The sequence below is a fragment of the Tachyglossus aculeatus genome, chromosome 4, assembly GCF_015852505.1.
Source record: "Tachyglossus aculeatus isolate mTacAcu1 chromosome 4, mTacAcu1.pri, whole genome shotgun sequence".
NCBI classification, from domain to species: Eukaryota; Metazoa; Chordata; class Mammalia; order Monotremata; family Tachyglossidae; genus Tachyglossus; species Tachyglossus aculeatus.
This window is the reverse complement of record NC_052069.1, coordinates 83,863,506-83,888,130: the sequence shown is the minus strand read 5'-3', so window position 1 is coordinate 83,888,130 and position 24,625 is coordinate 83,863,506. Positions and strand designations below refer to the sequence as shown.

The 24,625-nt window shown below is 41.7% G+C and overlaps 1 protein-coding gene across 3 annotated transcripts in view; it reads right to left on the bottom strand.

The window, feature by feature from the left end:
* The window catches only part of RGS22 (regulator of G protein signaling 22), a 142,651-nt gene that overhangs the window by 21,393 nt on the left and 96,633 nt on the right, over nucleotides 1–24,625 (bottom strand). For all 3 annotated transcript variants that reach the window (XM_038745205.1, XM_038745204.1, XM_038745202.1), the window contains 4 exons: nucleotides 19,319–19,477; nucleotides 17,678–17,746; nucleotides 13,246–13,407; nucleotides 6,972–7,151 (listed from right to left, as the gene is read on the bottom strand). In XM_038745205.1, coding sequence (XP_038601133.1) covers nucleotides 6,972–7,151; nucleotides 13,246–13,407; nucleotides 17,678–17,746; nucleotides 19,319–19,477 — 570 coding nt within the window. The remainder of the gene's footprint in view (nucleotides 1–6,971; nucleotides 7,152–13,245; nucleotides 13,408–17,677; nucleotides 17,747–19,318; nucleotides 19,478–24,625) is intronic.

The following is a 24,625-nucleotide window of genomic DNA, read 5'->3' as shown; positions in this document are numbered from 1 at the left end:
GATGAAGACGTGAGACCCCCGTGGGACAACCTGATCACCTTGTAACCTCCCTAGCACTTAGAATAGTGCCTTGCACATAGTAAGCACTTAATAAATGCTATCATTATTATTATTATTATTACCATATAGTGTTCTTTAGACTAACACCAGATGCATGGAAAAATTGAGAGCACTAGCCAGAGTATATATAGAAATTAGAGTTCTCCAGATAGCCCCAAGTCTCTGATCAGGAAGATGGGTCACTCTGTATCAGCTGACAATTCCTGTCCTCATACTGATGGCACTGGGCTAGATTTTGGGTTTTTTTTTTTTAAAGTTTTTGCTTAGCACTTACTATGTACCAGGCACTATTCTCTGTGCTAGGGTAGATACAAGCTAATTAGGTTGCATCTAGAGTCTATAGAAATAGTCTTTGTCCCACATGAGACTCACAGTTTTAATCCCCATTTTACAGATGAGTTAACTAAGGCACAGGGAAGTTAAGTAACTTGCCCAAGGTCACATAGCACAGAAGTGGCAAAGCCAGGATTAAAATCTAGGTCCTTCTAACAATAATAATAATAACTATGGTATTTGTTAAGCGCTAGTGCCACGCAATGTTCTAACTGCTGGGGTGGATACCAGCACATCGGGTTGGACACAGTCCCTGTCCCACATGGGGCTCTCAGTCTTACTCCCCATTTTACAGATGAGGGAACTGAGGCTCAGAGAATTTAAGTGACTTTCTCAAGGTCACACAGCAGACAACTGGCAGAGCCGGGATTAGAACTCATGACCTTCCAACTCCCAGGCCCGAACTCTATTCACTCTGCCAGGCTGCTTCTGCCTTCTGACTCCCCAGGCCTATGTTCGATCCAACTGACTATGCTGCTTCTCCAGGAGTTAGGTCAGCCAGTCAGGCGTATATATTGAATGCTTACTGTGCTGAGCACTGTACTAAGCACTAGGAAGAGCAAAATATAAAACTAAACAGACACATTTCCTGCCTGCAACTAATTTACAGTCTAGAGGGGTGATCCTGGATCATTGATCTCTATAGTAGTCATGACTCTTCTACCAGTAGTGGTGTGTAAATGCACAAAAGGTTCTCTCCCAAAAGCACTGACCGTCATCGTTACAGTCTTACCACTGGAAGGGTCATTTATGAAGCAAAAGACAGGCACTCTCTCTCCATATTTCTATCTAGGTATTGAATAATAATGATGGTATTTGTAAGTGCTTACTATGTGCCAAGCACTGTTCTAAGTGCTGAAATGGGTTGGGCCCAGTTCCTGTCCTGTGTGGGGCTCACAAGTCTCACCCCCCATTTTACAGATGAGGGAACTGAGGTGCAGAGATGTGAAGGGACTTACCCAAGGTCACATAGGAGACAAGTGACGGAGCCGGGATTAGAACCCATGACTTTCTGATTCGCAGGCCCATGCTCTATCCATTAAGCCATGAATCTGCACTGCTTCCCCAGTGGCAGCATGGAGCACTCCCAATCCGCTCACTGCAGTAAGCGCTCAATAAATACGATTGATGATGATGATCATCATTCAGCTCCTCTCAGCTCTATTCTTTCAGGGCCAAAAGGTATCACCCTTAGATCTTAGCTACTTTCCTGAGCACTAAAGGATTGTCACGGCGCTTTTGGATCCCAGAGAGAGGAGCCAAGACTCTAATTATCAACTCTGGGCCAGAGCTATCTTATTTATTATGCTATTTGTTAAGCACTTACTATGTGTCAAGCACTGTTCTAAGCCCTGGGGTAGATAAAAGTTAATCAGGTTGGACACAATCCCTGTCCCACATGGGACTCAGAGTCTAAGTTGGAGGGAGTAGAATTTAATCTCCATTTTACAGTTAGGGAAAATGAGGAACAGAGGAGTTAAGGGATTTGCCCAAGCAAACAATACTGGCTTGAATTTGAATCCAGATCCTCTGACTCCCAAGTTCATGCTCTTTTCACTACGCTATGTTGCTCCTCTTGAAAGCTAGTTGGTCTGGATGCCCCCTCCACCCCCACTTCATTTTTTTATTTTTGATGTTATTTGTTATGTGTCACTTCACATCTCTGCACCCCAGTTCCTCCTGGACTTACCGGATATCTTGTTTCTTCCTCAGTTCTGGTCCTACACCAAGAATAAAAAGTTCCCCAGAACTTGGCTTTTATTTCAAGTAAGCCAAAGGCCAACACCCTTTGTCTATAATAATTCACCATTGGTTTGGCCACTAGGTCAGCTTTGCCACTTTGCAATCATATAAGCAGACCGGAGACTCCATTTATATTGTTCAATTATGCACTTTGGCAAGCCTTTAAAGGGATTTTTGGTAAACACTGGAAAATATATTTTCTGGGTTTTGAATACTAAGCCAACTCCGACTTTCACAGATGACAAAGACCTACATATGAAGCGTTCTTTTATAAACGATTCTTTTCCTGTCTACATCTAGAATCATAAAAAATGACAGATACTCTCATTTCGTTTACTGGGTTCTCGGAAATGAGTTACGCGACTTCCGAGCTGTTGCTTCTCCTTCAAGTCTACCAGTCCACAGTTCTCTCTGACATCAAAATCTTTCTGAAGTAACATCTCCTCTAAGAGTCCTTCCCTTATTAATCTCTCTTCTCCAAACCCTATTTCCCCAGCTGTCACTTCAGCACTTCCTCACCGCCTAAGCACTTGGGTACTCCCATCCCCCTGTAAAACTTCCTCCTTGCTGTAATTTATTTTAGTGTCTGCCTCTCACATAAGACTGAAAGTTACTTGAGGGCAGGGACCACCTCTACTAACCTTATTGTACTCTCCCAAGGATTTAGCACAGTACCCTGCATAATAATAATAATAATGGCATTTGTTAAGCACTTACTATGTGCCAAGCACTGGGGGGGATACAAGGTAATCAGGTTGTCCCACATGGGGCTCACAGTCTTAATCCCCATTTTACAGATGAGGTAACTGAGACACAGAAGAGTTAAGTGACTTGCCCAAAGTCACACAGCTGACAAGTGGCAGAGCTGAGATTAGAACCCATGACCTCTGCCTCCCAAGCCATGCTCTTTCCACTGAGCCACCCTGCACCTAGTAGCCACTCAATAAATACTTTTGATTGATCAATTGAAAAGCTATTACTGAATCAGACCAATGGCCCACTCAACCCTGTATTCCGTCTCTGAAGTGGCAACAAGATACTTGGAGGAATGATGGCTATTGAATGCTTACGATAAAAATCCCTATCTTTGCCCTTTACCTCCCTAGTTGTCCCTCCAATAATTTATTCTGGATTTCTTATTCATGAATTTATTTCAATCCCACTTGAACACAATATTTTTGGCCTGTACCACTTCCTGTAGTTAGAAATGCCTTACTCTGACCACATGCTATGTGAAGTTTTTCCTTTTGTTTGCTATTAAATCCCACTCATGCGATTCCTCTAGTCTCTGAAATAAAGCACCTCTTCCACTAGAAGAGAAGAGCTTCCACTAGAGAAGCAGCGTGGTTTAGTGGAAAAGAGCCCGGGCTTGGGAGTCAGAGGTTGTGGGTTCTAATCCCGGCTCTGCCACTTATCGGCTGTGTGACTTTAGGCAAGTCACTTCACTTCTCTATGCCTCAGTTGCCTCATCTGTAAAATGGGGATTAAAACTGTGAGCCCCACGTGGGACAACCTAATTACCTTGTATCTACCCCAGAGATTAGAACAGTGCTTGGAACATAGTAAGCGCTTAACAAATACCATCATCATCATCACTAGCTACATGTTCCTCCAACATGTTTAGTACACTCTCCCCATCTTCCATCATAAGCCATCACCCTCATTAATTACAATTCTGGGATCGCTAACCTTAGTTTGTTGGGTTTTTTATGGCATTTATTAAGCTCTTACTATGTGCAAAGCACTGTTCTAAGCACTGGGGAGGTTACAAGGTGATCAGGTTGTCCCACTGGGGGCTCACAGTCTTCATCCCCATTTTACAGATGAGGTAACTGAGGCCCAGAGAAGTGAAGTGACTTGCCCAAAGTCACACAGCTGACAATTGGCGGAGCCGGGATTTGAACCCATGACCTCTGACTCCAAAGCCCGAGCTCTTTCCACTGAGCCACGCTGTTTCTCTTAGCATCCCTTAGCATCCTTAAACTGAAGCGAAATCATCCTTATTGGACTTGACATTTCATCTGAACAGTGTGAGTCATCAGGAAAAATGTAGTTCAAACAGAACCCCAGTGTTTGATCAACAAACAGTGCCATCAAAACCCGGTGTCACAGATCAAGTCTTGAAGAGTAATGCTGTCCCCTCTAGACTGGAAGCTCACGGTGGGCAGGGAATGCGTCCATTATAGTGTTGGTACTGTAATCTCCCAAGCGCTTAGTGCAGTGCTCTGCACACAGTAAGCGCTCAATAAATACGATTGATTGTTTGACTGATTAATGCCCAGAATCAATCAATCAATCAATCAGTTGTATTTATTGAGCGCTTACTGTGTGCAGAGCACTGCACTAAGCACTTGGGAAGTACAAGTTGGCAACATATAGAGACAGTCCCTACCCAACAGTGGGCTCACAGTCTAAAAGGGGGAGACAGAGAACAAAACCATACTAACAAAATAAAATAAATAGAATAGATATGTACAAGTAAAATAAATAGAGTAATAAATATGTACAAACATATATACATATATACAGGTGCTGTGGGGAAGGGAAGGAGGTAAGATGAGGGGGATGGAGAGGGGGACGAGGGGGAGAGGAAGGAAGGGGCTCAGTCCGGGAAGGCCTCCTGGAGGAGGTGAGCTCTCAGTAGGGCCTTGAAGGGAGGAAGAGAGCTAGGTTGGCAGATGGGCAAAGGGCAACTGGGCAACTCCAGAAAGTTCTGGAGTTTTAGAGCAGAACACTCTGAGAGTTTCTGCTACCTCCACCTGAGGAATGGGTCTCTAGGAGGGGAACCCAAGCTAAATCCTGGCCAGAACTCACTGGAGGAAGAAGGAAGGAAATCCACAGGGAGACAAGGGTTGGGGGGAGAGGGGAAAGCAGCCAACCAATTGGTCATAGGGCACTGAAATGCACTCGACCAAATATGTCAGATCTCTTCCCCATCCTGTCACCTATCCCATTCCTAAACTCTTCCCAATCATCCTCCTCGTTTGAGTCCACTTTCTACCGAATTGAAGTCGAATGTCCCCTGGGCAAAATAGGGCCTAATTAGAACATTGCTGGCTCTTCAGAGATGCAAAATAATAATAACCTCTTTCCACTCAAAAGGGTAATCACACCCTACATCTCTGCTTCATGTTACTTAATCAACGAAAAGTGCTTCCCTATCACCCTATGATTATTTTTCTTATTCATTTCTTAAGAACGACCTCGTTGAAAGGCTCTCGAGAGCACAAATAAATCATGTCCTCCAAGTTGCTGTTTTGTATTATTTATCTTAAAAATAAAGCAACCCTATCAGGTTAGACAGGCATGTTTTTCCTTTACTGAGATTGTGTACTTTATGTAAGTTGGGTACTTCAATCTCCCCTCATTTATCTTATGATCTACATTAATTTTCCCATCTTCCAAAATATTGCATATCCTGATACCACAATGATCTGTGCATTTTTGTGGTAGCAGATATTTTAAAAAGAAATATAGGGTAGAGGGGAGTGGAGAGAGGGGGATTAACTGGGGTTTATAAGGCTGAAGCGTAAGAGGTAATAACCACCAGTAAGAAATATGATTTTTACAAATAACCCTATTTGAGGTGAGTAGTTTACCGATGAATAAAGTATAAAACCTGCTGCCTACAGTTAGATTAGGGTGCTAAAACTCTCTTCATCATCAAATCCCTCCAGGCCAGGTTTATAAACATGTAGTAAGAGCTGCACACATAAGTGCCTGCTATTATCTGTGGTGGAGGAGGAGAGAAGGTGGAGGGTGAATGATAATTATAATAATAATAATGATGATAACTGTGGTATTTGTTAAGTGCTTACTGTGTGCCAAGCACCGAACTAAGCACTGGGGTAGCTAAAACGTCATCAGGTTGGATACAGTTCCTGTCCCAGATGGGAGTCACAATCTTAATCCCCATTTTACAGATGAGGTAACTGAGGCATAGAGAAGATAAATAACTTGCCCAAGGTCACACATCAGACAGGTGGAGGAGCCAGGATTAGAATCCAGATCCTTCTGAATCCAAGGCCCAGGCTCTATCCATTAGGGCACACTGAAGTGTGAAGCTACTTGTCCATAGCCTTGCCCTGCCTTTTAAATTTCCTTCCCCTAGAGCGATGCCTTGGAAACAGTCTTCCAGAGATGATTCAAATCACATCAAACCAATTCTGCAACTCACTGAAAGATATGGGATACTGCAGCTAACGTTGAACAGACTGGTTTGAAACAGGCAATGGCTGGACTTAATTGTATGGGCCAGATTTTGGACACCCCTGGGCTAGCTCAAATAATAATAACAATAATAATAATAATAATAATAATAATAATAATAATAGCATTTATTAAGCACTTACTATGTGCAAAGCACTGTTCTAAGCGCTGGGGAGGTTACAAGGTGATCAGGTTGTCCCACGGGGGGCTCACAGTCTTAATCCCCATTTTACAGATGAGGTCACTGAGGCCCAGAGAAGTGAAGTGACTAGCCCAAAGTCACATAGCTGACAAGTGGCGGAGTCAGGATTTGAACCCATGACCTCTGACTCCAAAGCTTGGGCTCTTTTCCACTGAGCCATGCTGCTAAACAACCTGAATCTTCAAAAGTAACACAACAAGTTAGTTACACTGCTCTTCTGCCTCTGGGGTTCTCTAAATCGACGGCACCTCTAACTAGGAGAAACCATACGAGCAATGTGAAAGGTTGAAGCGCTTTATACAGGTTACCAGTTACTAGGTTGCTGAATTGGCTAGAAACGCCTCCGGTCCCCATGATCACATCAAATTATGTGTAGTATATTTAGCTGTACCTTCTGTCACTTAATTCTCGCTCTCTTTCTTACCTGGGCCTCTCGAAAAACATATGGTCCAAGTTCTCTCCTATGCTCTACAATCTTCTCAGCTTGCTCAACTGGAATGTCAATTTGCAAAGCCGGAGGGATGGCGGAATTAATAAAGCAGTTGATGATTGTTGTGATCTTACTCTGGATGATAGCATCATCACAGTGAGAATGGCACAAATCCTGAGGGAGAAAAAAAACAAGAAACAAAACAACAGGTATGTTACATGGTATTGTTACATTTTATTCTACCAATGAGATACAAATTTTGCTTTAATAGCTGTCCACCAATGTTCTCCACCTTCCAGATCTGCCTTCTTCACACTTGCTATTCCCCAACTTGCTCATTTCATTCCTACCAAGCCAACCTTCTGATTATACCTCATTCTCTGTTCCCCCACTTCCATCCCTTTGCTCACACTGTCACCTGGCCTGGATTCCCTCCCTCCCTAAATCTGTTAGAAAAGAGCTCTCCTGTATTTAAGCCCTCTTAAAACCCCACCTCCCCAACAAGTCTTCCACCTAATTCCCAACACCCTCAGTTGTGCAAACTTTACAGCCATTTCTAGCACCTACATATTTATTTACATTTGTGTATATATACATATATATATGATATGCACATATATATATATTTAATTGTGCTTTCAATTATTTATTTCCATTATTCTAGTTGTAAGTTTTTTTTATGTCTAACTCCCCTGTTAGAGTGCAAACTCCTTGAGGACAGGGATTTGTCACTTCTCTGAGTTTGTACTTTCCCCAGCCTTGAAGGAATCACCCCATTTAATGCAATAGAAACTACTACCCGGTTTTCACCCAGAAAAGCTATCGTGGGAACAAAGATTCCACCTCTCCAAATCTTCCTCCCATTTGGAGTTGAGTCATATTTGAGCTCTGTACTCAACATGAGAGTGAGTGTTTGTAAGAAAAGGCAATGAGTGTTTGTGATTCAGGGAGAACGTGTTGGAGAAGAAGGAAGGAAGAAATGGAGGCTGGGAAAAGGTGTTTCTGAGAAGGAAAAGGGAGAGAAGGTGAGGCAGAGTTAGAAGGGAAAGGAGGGAGGAAAAATACTCGAGAGGAAAGATATTTAATTTAAAAGGGGAGGGAGGGCATCTGAAATTTAGAACTGGCTTAGTTTCAGAACCTAGAGGCCAGAAAGAGGTAATAAACTTTCACAAAGTAAGCCATTTACGTTTCTCTCATCAGCAGAATAAAGCTCCTATTAATGGACCACTTTGCTCTTTAGGAAGGGTAAGTCAGCTGCAGAAGCAAATAAAACAGCAATTCAGAGGAAAAAAAGTTAAACAAAACTCTTGCTCAGAATAAACAGTGATTCTAATAAAGTCTTAGATGGAAAGTCAGTGTTGATTACTCATGCCTGATATTGCTAGTTATCAAAATGAATTGTCTTTCATTCTTCTTGCCATAGCACTTAACGCCCAAGGCAAACCAAAGAGCATAAGTGGCTTTAAATCTTTACAAAAAAACCTCACTTCCTTTTAAGTAAAAATGGACATTCTATTAGAGGACACTATGCTAGTAATCACAGCCTTTCCCATTAAAGATGCAGAGAGGTACCCAGGCTTTGCGAGGGGCGGCTTGATTCTGTATTCCAGGGCCAGGTTTTTAGAGAGGAAAAAAACTGAATTGCTATTTATTTTTCAACTAAGGAACTTAATTCATTTTTTCTCAGGGTAGCAGAAAGGAATATAGAGCAGAGGGGAATATAGTAACCAAAAAAGAAATGGAATCCCAAGAGTTTTTACTAAGAACTTTCTAGCCTTCTCAAAGGCCCTGGCCATGCCTAGAGACCTAAGCTATTCATTTCAACTCCTATTTTCTTCTTTCTGGTCCTCCCCTAGATATGGAGACTGCAGAAGATATAGTGTAACTTGTGGTGTTCTTTTTTCTCACCAAGGGGATTAATCAAAACTAAGCTAAACTCTCCCAAGCACTTAGTACAGTGCTTTGTACATAATAGGTGCTCAATAAATAATTGATTTATTGGTTGAATAGAAAAAGACTTGACGCTTCAGACACTTGGCTGCCCTGAGGTAGGGAAAACCCAGCCACACTTCCCCTTCACTCTATATGACACTGCTGTGAGACCCTAACTTTCAGCCCACTAACGGATTAGTTATGTTTTGTGGGACAACACACCCTGATGTAATAAAACCAAGAACAATAATAATACTAATAGTAAATGTGAAATTTTGTTAAGCGCTTACTATGTGTCATGCACTGCACTAAGCACTGGTCTTACATGGGGCTCACAGTCTAAGTAGGAGGGAGAATGGTTAATCAGGTTGGACACAGTCCCTGTCCCACACAGGGCTCACAGTCTTAATCCCAAGAGAAGGAGCATGAGTCAGTGGAAAGAGCATGGGCTTGGGAGCCGGAGGTCATGGGTTCTAATCCTGGCTCTGCCACTTGTCAGCTGTGTGACTTTGGGAAAGTCACTTAACTTCTCTGTGCCTCAGTTCCCTCATCTGTAAAATGGGGATTAAGACTGTGAGCCCCATGTGGGACAACCTGATTACCTTGTATCCCCCCCCAGCATGTAGAGCAGTGCTTTGCACATAGTAAGTGCCTAAAAAATACCATTATTATTATTATTATAGATGAGGGAACTGAGGCACAGAGTAGTTAAGTGACTTCCCATGGTCACCCAGCAGACAAGTGGCAGAGCCGGAATTAGAACACAAGTCCTTCTGATTCCCAGGCCCATGCTATATCCACTAAGCCAGGCTACTTCTCAGTGCTTACTATGTATCAAGCATTGTTCTAAATTATCAGGTTAGACACAGTCCTTGTTCTACATGGGGCTCACAGTCTAAGTACGAGGGAGAACAGGTATTGAATCCCTCTTTTACAGATGAGGATCCTGAGTCACAGAGAAGTTAAATGATTTGCCCATGGTCACACAGTAAGAAATTGGCGGAATGGGATTAGAACCCAGGTCCATACTCTTTCCACTAGGCCACAATGCATCCAGTGATGAGATTTTCTTAAAAAAGTATTGATACAAGGAAGCTTTCATTTTTAAACAGCCCAGGTGAGTGAGGCAATCAGCCCTGGTTCTCCTCTTATCCCTCTGGATGTTCCTTCTCACCTCTTTCCCCTGTTCTTCCTCCATCTCTTACCCACTAACTGTAGCATCCCTCAAGGTTCTCTCTGGGTCTCTTTTTTTCTCCTCATTTTATACTCACTTCCTTGAGAATCTCAACCACTTCCACAGCTTTAACTACAATCTCTATGCGAATGACTCCCTTAGGTGCTGACTTTTCATTTTGAGCGCAGGCATGATATGGCAGCAGGGATTTTAGTAGGGATAAAGACTGGGACGGGACAGATTTCAAAGAGCTGACAGGCCAGAAATTCACCAATCTGGGTCTTTTCAGCCCAGATAGGAAACTCTCAGGTCTTGTTAGAGTTCTGGTATGAGCAAATCTGGGAATCCAGTTTAAACAGCTGTGGGGGAGACAGTCCTCATCAGCTTGTAGACTCTGAGACCGTTGGGTAGGGATTGTCTCTATTTGTTGCCAAACTGTACTTTCCAAGAGCTTAGTACAGGGCTTCTGCACACAGTAAGCGCTCAATAAATACGACTGAAGGAATGAATGAATGAGTGAACACGGATTGATCAGTTCCAGATCTATCTTGTTGCCCTGATCTCTCACTGCCATTACAATCTCATGTTTCTTCTTGCCTCCAGGAGGCCTCTATATGGATAATAATAATTATGGTATTTGTTAAGTGCTTACTACATGCTAGGCACTATGTTAAACACTGGGGTGGATACAATCAAATAGGGTTCGACACAGTCCCCGTCCCATGTGGGGCTCACATTCTCAGTCCCCATTTTACAGATGAGGTAACTGAAGCACAGAGATGTTAAGTGACTTGCCCAAGGTAACATAGCAGACAAGTGATGGAGCTAGGATTAGAACCCATGACCTTCTCTCAGGCCCGTGCCCTATCGGCTACGCCATGACCTACAGACACCTCAAGCTCACTGTCTCTGAAACCAAAGTCCTCATCTTCCCTCCCAAATTTTGCAGCACTGGAAATTTCTCACACAATCTCTTTCCTGTTGAACTTCATAAAGTTATCCTGGCCGCCTAGAAGGTAAGAAAGTAGGAGGCCTCTCCAGCTTCTCCATCCTCAGTGTCCTTTTTTTCGGGGGTATTTGTTAAAAGCCACTTCTATGTGCCAGGCACTATTCTAAGTGCTGGGGTAGATATAAGATAATCAGGTTGGACACAGTCCATGTCCCACATGGGGCTCAATCAATCAATCGTATTTATTGAGCGCTTACTGTGTACAGAGCACTGTACTAAGCACTCAATTCATGTTCTCTGGCTTTCCCGGCCCCTTTCACACATCCCAAGCTCACTCCCCTGCTTCTTTAGGCCCCCATTCTTCCTCTACTCTATATCTAATTGTTTTTTAAGTTTTACTTTTCTACTCCAGAGTTGCTTGGTCTTGCTGGGAACTTCACTCCTCTAGACTGTAAGCTCATTATGGGCAGGGAATGTGTTTGTTTATTATTGTATTATACTCTCCCAAGTGCTTAGTATTGTATCAATAAGCACCACTGAATGATTGAATGAAGCTCTGGCATTTCTGCCATGCCTGACGGTTCTTTGCCTTTGGAGGCTGCAGAGTCAGGGAGGCTGGGCCAGATGGAAACTGGGGGGCAGGTGGGGCAAGAAGATGGTGAACATATCTTCCAACTTTCTTGTATTGTACTCTCCCAAGGCTTAGTGTAATACTCTGCACACAGTAACTGCTCAGTAAATACCACTGATTCATTGATGGGTAGCAGTGGAGTAGGTCGATGGGCTGTGGGGAGGAGGTTCAGGGCTTTGTCTTGCCCCTCTTCCTTCTCTTTCTCCTCGTCCTCCCCATCTACTTTCCCTCCCCATCCCTGGCCCTGGCTCTACACCCCTGACTTTATAGCTTCTGAGGGTGGAGACTGCCAGCCATGGAAGCGATTGGTTTGGAGAAAGAAGCAACGGCAGTGAGGTCCCCGACAGGACCCAACACTGGAGCTAAGAAAGCATAAACAAAAATTAAAAGACTAGTTCTAGATTTGAGGGGAGAAACGAGGGAGAGTTAAGGGTGTGTATGTGTTGGGTGGGGGGGGGGGGGGCAAAGAAAGTCATGGAACCCCAGAGGAAAAGGGGAGTAGCCTTGAGTTTATATTCTTTGGAGGGTGTGGGGTTACTTCCCTGGAAAATTTGCAAAAACGAGTTCCAAGCTGCTATTATTTAGAGAAGAAATGATTTCCACCGGGTTGACATGTTAACCCAGGAGATCACAGTTAGGTTCATTGGGTGGTTCTGTAAACATGCACTTTGGGGAGTATAATGCATTTGGGAATAATCTATTGTCCTTGAGGTGCTTCACACTAGGCTACAGCAAAACAGTTATGATTTATTTTGAAAAGCCTATCTCCACAAAGGTCAAGAATATTATTTGAAAATAATTTTCCTGCAGAAAATTCTATTTTTTTGCCCAAACCTACAAGGACAAACGTTAATGTTAAGTCCTAATCTAACATCAGTTGGGATTGTGCTTTGCAGACTGGACCACAGGACTCATGAGTCACAAATCCCATTTTACTGATTGCTATGTCTGCGTGATAAACAGGGATCATTATGAACTTTCTCTTCTTTATCCACTAACCTTCCTGAGACCCCAGAGTGCCTTGCCCTAGATAGTAGCCAAAGTCTATGTGGGCTTTTGGTAAGGGCATGGGGCAATAATAGCTGTCGATCAGGCAGACTTCTGGATCAGTCAGGACAAACCCACAGGTAATCTGTTGTAAAAAAAAAAAAATACCCTGTCTGTCTGACCACAACCAAATACTTCTTGGCCCTTCAACTGCAACAAAAAGTACCAGGACAAAACTTCCCTAACATTAGTTGGCTATTTCATCAGATACATCAGGGCTTTGAAGATGCACAAAGATTTCATCAACATTTCCCAATTTATTAATTTGTCCAATGCAGACCCAGGCGATGACTCAAGATTTTACTATGAGTTAGTACATACTGTGTGTAAGCGTAAGAAGATTTGAATACACAATTAAAGTTGAACGTTTACACATCTCTGCGGAGAAAAAAAATCAGTGAAGAAATTAGACTACTTTGAAAGATGAATTGTGTCCCTGAAGAGCGTTGTAACCAAGTGGCATGTAAACTTCTGAAATTGTAATGCATTTTTCTAGTCAACATAGTGGGTTTCACTGCAGCACCCATTAAAGTACCTTATATTTCTGCACTTCCTGCCAGAAGAGTACTCCTTTTTCCAAAAAGTCTCCTTTCAGAGCCACGTAGCGTTGAAATTGATAGGCTGTTACTGGGTTCAACAGTGCTTTACGGAAAGCGATGATGTCTTTAGATGAAGAAATCCATTGACTGTCCACGGGCTGTCAGAAACAAAGAATATCTCAAATGGACTTTGTTTTTAAAAGCAAAGACTTCAGTTTAACAAATATCTCTCCTATCTTCTCCAGCCCTAACTTCTGGAATTTATGATAAAAGTTCAGTAGAGCTTGAGAAATTTATCTTTCCCTGTCTTTCACTTCATTTCTTGTCAGTTTTGGTTTTTTTCTCAGGGGAGCTAGTAGTTGTTGTTGATGTTCTTTAATTTAGGCAACATTTTTTTTTTGGAAGAAGTGGAGGGGAAAGGAAGTGACTGGATGATTTAGAACATATGACTGTGTTGAACAAAGTATGAAAACAGACCAATACCATTTGTGACTGTGGCAACAAACCTGTTGTTAGTACACAGTAGGAGTATTGTGGAGATAGGGAAGCGAGAGGAGAGAATACACCGCATAGCAAAAATATCTCATATGCTTTTTAATAGAGACTGCTTTAGGAAAACAGTTTTGAACAGTGTCACCATCAACCCAAAACAGAAGCTATGGAGTTTGTGGTACTAGAAAGAAATCAACCAATAGGCATGTGCTATTCAGGCCCCTCAAACTTGCTATTATCAAACTGACCATCAAAAGGACATAGTTGGCAGCAAGCGTTAAAGGACAAAGCTGTTGAGAAGAGTACGGAGAGGGAGATATTCCATGTGATGTTTGGTTCAACATACGATAGTGTAAAATTAAGTTTATTTCTTCCATTAATTCCTTTCCTATTTGACCCATATTTTAAAAACAATGCACACTAGATGGTCTCAATCTACCAGTGTCATTTTCTAAAATGTCAAAGAAATCTGCTGGGAAAAAGTTACCCCAAATTTAAATAAAATCTCTCAGACCCCCATTTGACAGGTTAACTCTAAAGAGAAGGGAAAAGCCTGTTCTGGTCACAGTTAAAATCATTCACTTAAAGGACAAAAAAGGTATTCAAAATTCATTTTGAAGACTTCATGCTAATATGTCACGTTCTAATTACTTTGGTACCATGCCAAAGCAGGTAGATTTTTAGACAATATATTTTAATTCATATATATTTTAATTTGTATATTTTAATAAACCCTAATAATGACTCCTTGGGTTTTTATTTCTGATCATTTAATATTTTATGTTGAAACCTCCTGACTCTCAATGACATCCATTTAGGGGATTCCCCTGGAGATGTGCAGAAGGCTGAGTAAGAAATAGAAGGTTTTCCACACCAGGTAAGAGGCTGCCACTAACAATTCCAGAATGTTTTTAAGGGGCACATAAATCTTAGCTAGCTGAAAGTTCCCTTGACAGGATATTACGGCGTAAGGAAAAAAGAAATCTGCATGCCCACCAAAAGTAAGAAAATGTATGAGGAAATCTAAGTCGCTAAACAAACAGTTATGGTATTTATTAAGAGCTCAGTTGCACAAAAAATTAAGACACCAATAGAAACTACCAAATTGGGAGCTAAGGAAAATTGCTAAGAGGGCAAAGAAATAATAGAGAAAGGCTAGAAAAACTAAAGAAGAAATTTCAAAAGATATCAAGTAGTAACAGAAAGAACATATTTCAAGTTTATCAGGAACAGGAGAAAAATGTGAAACACTGGAATTGGTTATTGTGGTAAAAATAGCGGTTTTCAAAAAAACAGAACACTTTCTTGGGTCTTTTATTTAAATGATATAAAAATGATATACCCCCTTTGTCCTGGACAGGTTAGTTAAGGCTCTATCTGAGGAAGGGCATGACCTTGGTGGCCTCTCAAACTTCCACCCTGAGAGAAGACAGGTTGAAAGGGTTAGCAGTGAATCAAAGGGACTGTGTCCAACCTAATTCACTTGTATCTACATCAGTGCTTAGAACAGGGCTTGACTCATAGTAAGTGCTTTACAAATGCCATTAAAATGCCTCTGCCTTACCTCGCTTGCTGATTTTGAAATGGGTATTTTGAGTGCACTTGTGCGTACTCACAGATAGTTTCGGGTGAATAAAAATTAAAAACCATGTCAGGGACCAAGTCCAAAAATTACATTAAATGTTCATTACGTTTATAAGCAAAATCTTTCTACTTCATGTGTCTCAATTGAAGAAATAAAAAGAAACCAAGAAAACCTAATTTCTCTAAAATTAGATAGTGCATTTTCCACAGGCAGATGCGAGTGATTTTTATCATCTTTGAACAAACTGCAAAGATTACATTAATGTCAGGTTAAAGGTTCAAAAATTAAGTACTCAAAAGACAGGAAATTCCAGAATTATTGTTCCTATGGAAACATTAACTGAACCTGCATAGTCCATGTTCCATAGTAAAGTGCAATGCCATCATCAGAAACCACATTTAAGGAAAATATTTGAACAGAAAATATTATGTACTATACTGTTGCTATTGGAAGCCTAACTTCTGGGTCTGATTTTTCAACCTCGTTATTCTATTAATATGATTTTTGCATCCATTGAACTAATTTTAAAATAAATGAAAAGCAGCTCAATGGCTGAAGCTAGTCCTTTACAGAAGCATTCTTCACCAGAAAATGCTCTAAACAACTTTTTAATAGAAGCAAACCAAAAATTTTTAATAGAAAATATTTTGTCAAACAGATGTAAGCTTACTTCATACTAAAGCCATCTCAGCTGGGAAATGTAATAAATCAGCTTTTCCCTTTAGCCATTTTTTGATTTTACAAGTAGAGGGGAACACGGACACTTTTTAAATACTAGGCAATTTTTTGCACTTACAATTCAAAAGCAGGTGAATGCATTCTACTCAGTTTCCCAGAAATGACTGGCTTTTGGCATAGAAAATTTCACTCCCAAGCCACTCTTTTGAAGGAAAAAATTAGAAACTGATTTTTTTTAAATGGGAATTTATAATGGAACCCAATTTTCCACCTAAGGTAAAATCACTCATTGCTAAAAATGCTATAAAATGGCCTCAAAAGTCCATGGGCATTACTGAATCAAGGATTAACAATGTGAAGCTGATCAAGGGCTGAGGAGAGACAAAATAGTGAATACTTTTACTGAGTAAAACTACGAGGGAAATTTAAATGTAGAAAGCATTCAAACTCAAATTTGATCAAGCCAAAAATAGTAGTAATAGTATTTATTAAGTGTTTACCAGGTGCAGAGAACTGTACTAAGTGGTGGAAAAGAGCATATAGGTGGAAATCAGACATGGATCCTGTCAAGAGGGTCATAATTTTTCTGAAAAAATGCCATGGATTCTATGAAGATAGTAGTCAACCTGCCAGGTGTATGCTCTAAACCAAGATCAAATATCTTCATTTCAAAATAGAAATGTATTCCAAACTCATTTGGAAGGTAGAGGGATGCCTATCAAGTGATCAAAGCCTTCTTTTACTTCCTGGCTTTTCCTTCTGAGTATCGATGCAAGGCAATTTCACTCACATTGGCAATCCAACAAAAACATAGACTAAGAACTTGCTGCCGAAGGCAGTTTATTCCTTACCTAAAATGTCTTGAAAAATTGTGGAAAACATTCTTTACACACACACACACACACACACACACACACACACACACACACACACACACACATTCTCTCTCTCTCTCTCTCTCTCTCTCTGCACCTCAAGACACACCTTATTACTAACGTGCAGTGGTGATTAAGTCTTTTATCCTTTTTTAAAAAATTGGGAGAATTAATACAAAGAGAGACTGAAGTGAGATCAGCAGAAGGCAAAATGGTCAAAATGCACATAAACTTGTACTCTGTGCTGCTGTTCTTCACGCTTTTGAAAAAAAAAATTCTGGCAAATTTCAAGTGAAATGTCATATAACAGTGTTTTTAAGACTCATCAAAATGATATTATCTTCGGTACTACTGAGGTTAATATGCAATTCTAAGTAAAACAGATATTGTGAGATGATTTAACCTGCTGATTCTACTGCATAGTTCACATTCTCTTTTGTGTCTCAACAATAAATAAACTACCAGATGCTGGAATGAACAGCTTGTCTCAATAAATCCATCGCATGCAAAATGAAGATAAACATATATTAGAAGTACAATCACACAATCCCTGGGTTGGCAGGGTTGAGGAGTACTGCAGAGGCAATCCTTTCCTTCGGTCAAGTCTCACAGTGATTCCCTTGGCGAATTAAGAAGACCTGCCAGTTGGGTTTTAAAGAGCACTTTGGGCCTACTTGAATGAGAATACAATGTCTTCCATGAGGGTCTTCAAAGTGGGAGGGGAAAGAAAAACAGAAACTCTGACAGAGAAACAGGGAAAACCTCGTGAGGCAAAGGAGTACAGCAAATCTTACTTGCCTTCCAGATCCCAAGTTTTTTTTCATGTTTTTGGACGATGAGATCCTCAGCCACCTCCTTCATCTGCAACTAAAGATAAAACCAGCTTGTTTATAACTGTTACTGTGAAACCTTCGGATGGAAGAGACTGCAGAACCATCAGCGATGTAGACGTGATTTCTTCCAGCACTTCTGTGGGGTAGACTGATACTGTTTTCTCAACCTTATAGTAAGGTTTTGGGGGGTACCGAGGTCAGGTAACATGTTCAGGGTCAAGAAACAGAGAGGCAGCATGGCCCAGCCTAGAAGTCAGAAGGAACTGGGTTCTAATCCCACCTTTGCCACTTGCTGCTGGTGACCTTGGGCAAATCACTTCATTTCTCTGTGCTTCAGTTTCCTCGTGTGTAAGAACGGAATTCAGACTTTGAGCCCCATGTGTCACATGAACTGTGTCCAACCTAATTAACTCGTACGTACCCCCAGTGCTTAGTACAGTGTCTGGCATATAGTAAGCATTTAACAAATACGATTTTTTTTTGAGCTTTGGGGGAGCAGTATTGGTGTTTTTTCTTTGAATTTATGTCCTCTAGGCAGAAACCAGGGGAGAGTTTAAAAGGGGTCATGCAGAACTCTTAATGATTCCTTAATGGTGACAGTGGCAGTTTTTTCTTAAGGGCATTTGTTAAGCACTTACTATGTTTCAGGCACTGTACTAAGCATTGCGATAGATACAAGCTAATCAAGTTGGACACAGTCCACATCCCACATGGGGCTCACAGTCTAAATCCCCACTTTACAGATGAGGTAACTGAGGCACAGAGTAGTGAATAGACTTGCCCAAGGTCACACAGCAGACAAGCGGCAGAGCCGGGATTAGAACCCAGGGCCTTTTGACTCCGAGGTCCATGCTCTATCCATTAGGGACTATCTCTGTATGTTGCCGACTTGTACTTCCCAAGCGCTTAGTACAGTGCTCTGCACACAGTAAGCACTCAATAAATGCGACTGAATGAATGAATTAGGCTATGCTGTTTCTCTATTTTGGGCTCTGTGAACAGACTGGGCCTGTACATTGAATTTTTTTGGCCACTCACCCACAGTCCCTTCTAGCAGCATTTCAGGAACTGAGAACACCATGAAAATGTTCAGTGAATATTGCAGGTTAAATCAATTTGGACTGATACCCTTGGGGGCGAAGAATCTTTCCACTCCATATTCCAATAAAAGCCCTAAGGGAAGTCTAGTGAAGAAAGGTTGTAAATTCTAATGGGAAGAGTCATAGGTTTAGCCTGGTGGCTGGAATCATCTCCACTGAGCTGGGTCTGCCTTGTGGAATAAGAAAATCAAAACAACCCAGGGCTTGTCTACAGATATTCTTCTCCCACTATGAGACCACTCAGCTGCTTCCCACGGTGAAACTGGAATTTTTTTTCTTTTCCCTGCTAGTAGATATGACTTCTCTTGGTTGACGCAATTCTGAAAGCATTTCCGGATAACCACTCCCTCAAACAGTCTGGTCAGTTTAATAAAGGAAGCAATAGCTTCAGGAATTGCTTGAGTGCTTTCCTGTTAATATTAACAAGCTATGACCTCATGCATTCTCTACACTCAACTACCACCAATCTACATACCGAATGTGCAAGCCCATACTCCGTGCATTACCTTTATTTTCTGACGAGCTGCAAATTCATCATTGGCTAGGAACATTGGTAACCACGTGCTTTCTAGCCTCCTCCTTACATATTTCTGAATTTCTAGCAGAACGGATGAAGACAGCTGTTCATGGAGAATCTTTCCCCAGCCTCCATCTAACTGCATTATCTACGAAAACCCAAATGAAATAACAATTAGATGATGTTTGAACATCTCTGGGCAAAAAAACAACTGCACAGCTTTAGGTGATTTTACAGCTCATTTCCTTTACTTCACTAAAGACATTCATGCGATCTTGGCACCTCAAAAAGAGTAAAAATGGTGCCCGTCTCTTCACAGATGAGGAAGAAATCATAAAGAGACAGCAAGAACATTTCAGTGTTTTTCTCAACATAACTTCTACTATTAGGATTGCCTCTGACCTGGTACGCCCTCCCTCTTCACATCCAACAGACAATTACTCTCCCCTCCTTCGAAGCCTTATTCAGTCGTATTTACTGAGCGCTTACTGTGTGCAAAGCACTGTACTAAGAGCTTGGGAGAGTACAACAGACACATTCCTGCCCACAGTAAGCTCACAGTCTAGAGGGGGAGACAGATATTAATATACATAGATAAATAAATAAATTACAGATATATACATATGTGCTGTGGGGATGGGAGGGAGGATGAATGGAGGAGCAAGTAAGAGCAGTGCAGAAGGACGTGGGAGGAGAGGGGGCTTAATCAGGGAAGGCCTCTTGGAGGAGATGTGCCTTCAAACATCTCCTCTAAGAGGCCTTCCCTAAGCCCTCATCTTCTTTTCCCACTTCCGAGTCATCCTCACTTGCTCCCTTAATTCACCACTCCCTCCTCCAGCTCCACAGTACCTATGTACATAGCCATAATATATTTATTTAATGACTGTCTCCCCCTGTAGACTGTAAACTCATTATGGGCAGGTAATTTGTTATATTGTTGTGTTGTACTCTAAACTGTAAGCTCATTGTGAGCGGGGAATGTGTCTGTTAAATTATTATATTGTACTCTACCAAGTGCTGCACAAATAAGTGCTCAATAAATACGACTAACTGAATGATTCTACCAAGTGCAAAGTACAGTGCCCTGCATGCAGTACATGCTCAATAAACATGATTTATTGAAGACAAAGGCCTGGAAAAAATCATGCTACAACAGTAATTAATGTCTTTTAATATCTGTCCCCCCCACTAGACTATAGGCTCCTTGATGGCAGGGCTCATGTCTACCAACTCTATTGCATTGTACTCTCCCTAGCACTTAGTTCAGTGTTTTGTACACAGTTAAGTAAGTGCTCAACAAATACCACTGATGGATTGATCCAGGAAGAAAAATGGGACGACTACCATTTATCCCTCTCATTATTTCCAGCTTCATTCTTTCTGCATCTACCAGAAACATCTAACCATTTTATGGCAGGAAGTTTTTTTTTAAAAAAAATTCCAGATATGTACTCCTTTGCTATACCATTTAACTTGAGGCATGATCACACTTACATTTCAAATAATACTATAGATCTCCAAGTTAAAGAGATTAAGGTCCTGGCAGGCCAGTTATACTGAAGTGAGAGAGGTCATTTCTGTTTTTTGGGTTTTTTAAATGGCATTTATTAAGTGCCTATTAAGTGCTTACTATGTGCCAGACACTGTACTAAGCTCTGGAGTAGATACAAGATAATCGGGTTGGACACAGTCCACATCCCACATGGTGCCTCACAGTCTTAATCCCCATTTTACAGATGAGGTAACTGAGGCACAGAAAAGTTAAATGATTTGCCCAAGGTCACACACAGCAGATAAGTGGTGGAGCCAGGATTAGAACCCAAGTCCTGACACTCCCAGGTCCATGCTCTTTCAGTTATTCTCAGAAACACTCTGGGCATGTCACTCCCCTCCTCAGAAATCTCCAGTGGTTGCCTATCAACCTTCAAATCAAGCAAAAACTCCTCACTCTCGTCTTCAAGGCTGTCCATCCCCTCGCCCCCTCCTACCTCACCTCCCTTCTTCTCCAGCCCAGCCTGCACCCTCCCCTCCTCTGCCGCTAACCTCCTCACTGGGCCTCATTCTTGCCTGTCCCGCCATCGACCCCTGGCCCACATCATCCCCCTGGCTTGGAATACCCTCCCTCGACAAATCCACCAAACTAGCTCTCTTCCTCCCTTCAAAGCCCTACTGAGAGCTCACCTCCTCCAGGAGGCCTTCCCAGACTGAGCCCCCCTTTCTTCCTCTCCTCCTCCCCTCCCCATTACCCCCTCCCTCCCTCTGTCCTACCCCCTTCCCCTCCCCACAACACTTGCACATATTTGTACATATTCATTACTCTATTTTATTTGTACATATTTATTACTCTACTTTATTAATGATGTGTATATAGCTCTAATTCTATTTATTCTTATGGTATTGACACCTGTCTACTTGTTTTGTCTTGTTGTCTGTCTCCCCCTTCTAGACTGTGAGCCCGTTGTTGGGTAGGGACCGCCTCTATATGTTGCCGATTTGTACTTCCCAGGTGTTTAGTACTGTGCTCTGCACACAGTAAGCGCTCAATAAATATGACTGAATGAATGAATAGACTACTTGTTAATTCCACACCACTAAAGATGCCTCCTGGAAGAAACGGGCTTCCAGTTCAGTGAGAGAAATCAAAAAAAGACTAGGATTTAAGTCAAATAGTCTGCTTTGATGTACATTATCCACCTTCTCCATCACGAGGTTTTGAATTTTGATTACATGTGATTGTTACTGTTGTCATCATTCGATCAATGGTAATTATTGAGTGCTTACTGCGTGCAGAGCGCTGTACTAAGCGCTTGGGAGAGCACAATATTGAAGTTCCCAAAGATCAATGTGGAGATGGAGAAAGACAGAAAAAAATGTAAGAAAGGGATCAAAATGGCTCAAATTTGCAGGAAGGTGTCTAGAGATGGTGGTAGTTGAATATCACTAGAAACTGATACTATGGACTTCAAAAATTGGGAAATAGATTATTGTTATGCATTTATATCACCAGGCAGTCACAATATATTTATTCCTGTTCTTGAAAGTAGTCGACTGAAAGTGGCAAGCCATTTTTGGATGGAGAAATTGAGGCACTAACAACTTAAAAGTTTTGTCCATAGTCAACTGACTATGCAAAAGTGAGAACTAAAATCTTTCCGTTTTGTATGGCCCCCAGTATAAATGTTGAAAAGAGAGGAATTAAATAAAACATTGACAAGTGTTTAAAATTCAAATTCTATAAATAATATGAACACAAATCCCTATGAAACCCAAGACTCTATTGGTTATTAGAAATTTACCTTAATATTTATAAGGCTGTTGACTTCAAGCACATTATGATTTTAGTGTAAATAATACAGGCATCACGAATTTGGCTTTAAAACCCATAGCACATATCCACTTATAGCCTCAACTACATCAACTACATCACAGCTCCGCACCAGAAGTAAAGTCGAGGCAGTGGATGTACGGCAGAAAAGTATTTTTAAAGTTTTCTGAGTGGAAGTGGGAGGAAGGAGGAGAAGGAGAAGAAGAAATAAGAAGAAGAAGGAGGAGGAGGAGGAGGAGGAGGAGAAGGAAGAGAAGGAGGAGAAGGAGGAGGAGGATGAGAAAAGAAGAAAAATGAAAAAAGAAAAAGAATAAAAGAAAAGAAGAAAAAGAAGAAGGAGAAGGAGAAGGAGAAGGAGGAGGAGGAGGAGAAGAGGGGGGAGGAGGAGAAGGAGAAGAGGGGAGAAGAGGAGAAGAAGGAGTAGGAGAAGAAGAAGAAGAAGAAGAAGAAGAAGGAGAAGGAGAAGAAGGAGAAGAAGGAGGAGAAGAAGAAGAAGAAGAAGAAGAAGAAGAAGAAGAAGAAGAAGAAGAAGAAGAAGAAGAAGAAGAAGAAGAAGAAGAAGAAGAAGAAGAAGAAGAAGAAGAAGAAGGAGGAGGAGGAGGAGGAGGAGGAGGAGGAGGAGGAGGAGGAGGAGGAGGAGAAGGAGAAGGAGGAAAAAAGAAAAAGGAAATAAGAAAAAGAAGAAGAAGGAGGAGGAGGAGGGGCAGAGAAGGAGAAGAAGGAGAAGGAGGAGGAGGAGAAGAAGTTGGAGAAGGAAGAGGAGAAGAAAGAGGAGGAGAAGGGGTTTCAGGGAATGCTTCTAATTACTCCTAAAGAGCCCCTTCTTCTTTCCCCAGCAATGTTAATAATATTTATTAAGTGCTTACTAAGTGCCAAGCACTGTTCTAAGCACTGGAGTAGATGCGAGCTAATCGGGTTGGACACAGTCCCTGTCCCACATGGGGCTCATAGTCTTAATCCCCATTTTACAGATGAGGTAACTGAGGCACAGAAGTGACGTGACTTGCCCAAAGTCACACAGCAGACGAGTGCTGGATACGGGATTAGAATCCACATCTTTCTGACTCCCAAGCCTGTGCTCCATCTATTAGGCTAGCCTACCCAGGCCCAGGACTTTGAGGCAGAGCAGTGCCATGCAATGTGGCTTCTCCTCCCTGTCTCAGGGTTGCTGGTCTCCCTCCTGTCCACGGAAACAACTAAAATATCTGAGAGGGGGAAAAGTAGAAAAATAGCTAACCCTCTGCTAGATTCTGCTCCCAGTGTGGGGTTATCTATGAGAGGAAGTTGGGGCAAAACGCAACTGATCTTTCATTTACAAGAGGAATGAGAATGTGGGGAAGGGAGTTGAGGCTCATGCATGGATTCACCCACAGAAATAGGAATCTGCCCAAAGCATGCAGGCGGGAGTCTTTCTTCAATCAAGTACTAAATTCTTGGTATATGTTGTACTCGAACAGGGTTCACACAGTAGCATCAGATGCCACGAAACCTCACGTAACGTAGCACAATGCAGATGGAAAACAAATGCCTTCCATGTGTTTATTTCATACTTGTGCTTGTTGGCTATCCAGGCCATTTTGTTAATCGGTCCCAGATTGAGATCTAAGCGGGATATTCTGGCACAGGGGCCTGGGGGTGCTCAGCTCTGAAAGAAACTCCCTCTCCTCGTCTACTGAAATTGAGTTTACCTTGTTCTGGAGATCTGTCTTTTTAATTTGGCACTACCTAATGGGGGGTCCACTGGATTTTTCTTTAAACTACTGGATTAAAACAATGAATTTCTATTTTCATTCATTCATTCATTCAATCGTATTTATTGAGCGCTTACTGTGTGCAGAGCACTGTACTAAGCGCTTGGGAAGGACAAGTTGGCAACATATAGAGACGGTCCCTACCCAACAGTGGGCTCACAGTCTAGAAGGGGGAGACAGAGAACAAAACAAAACATATTAACAAAATAAAATAAATAAA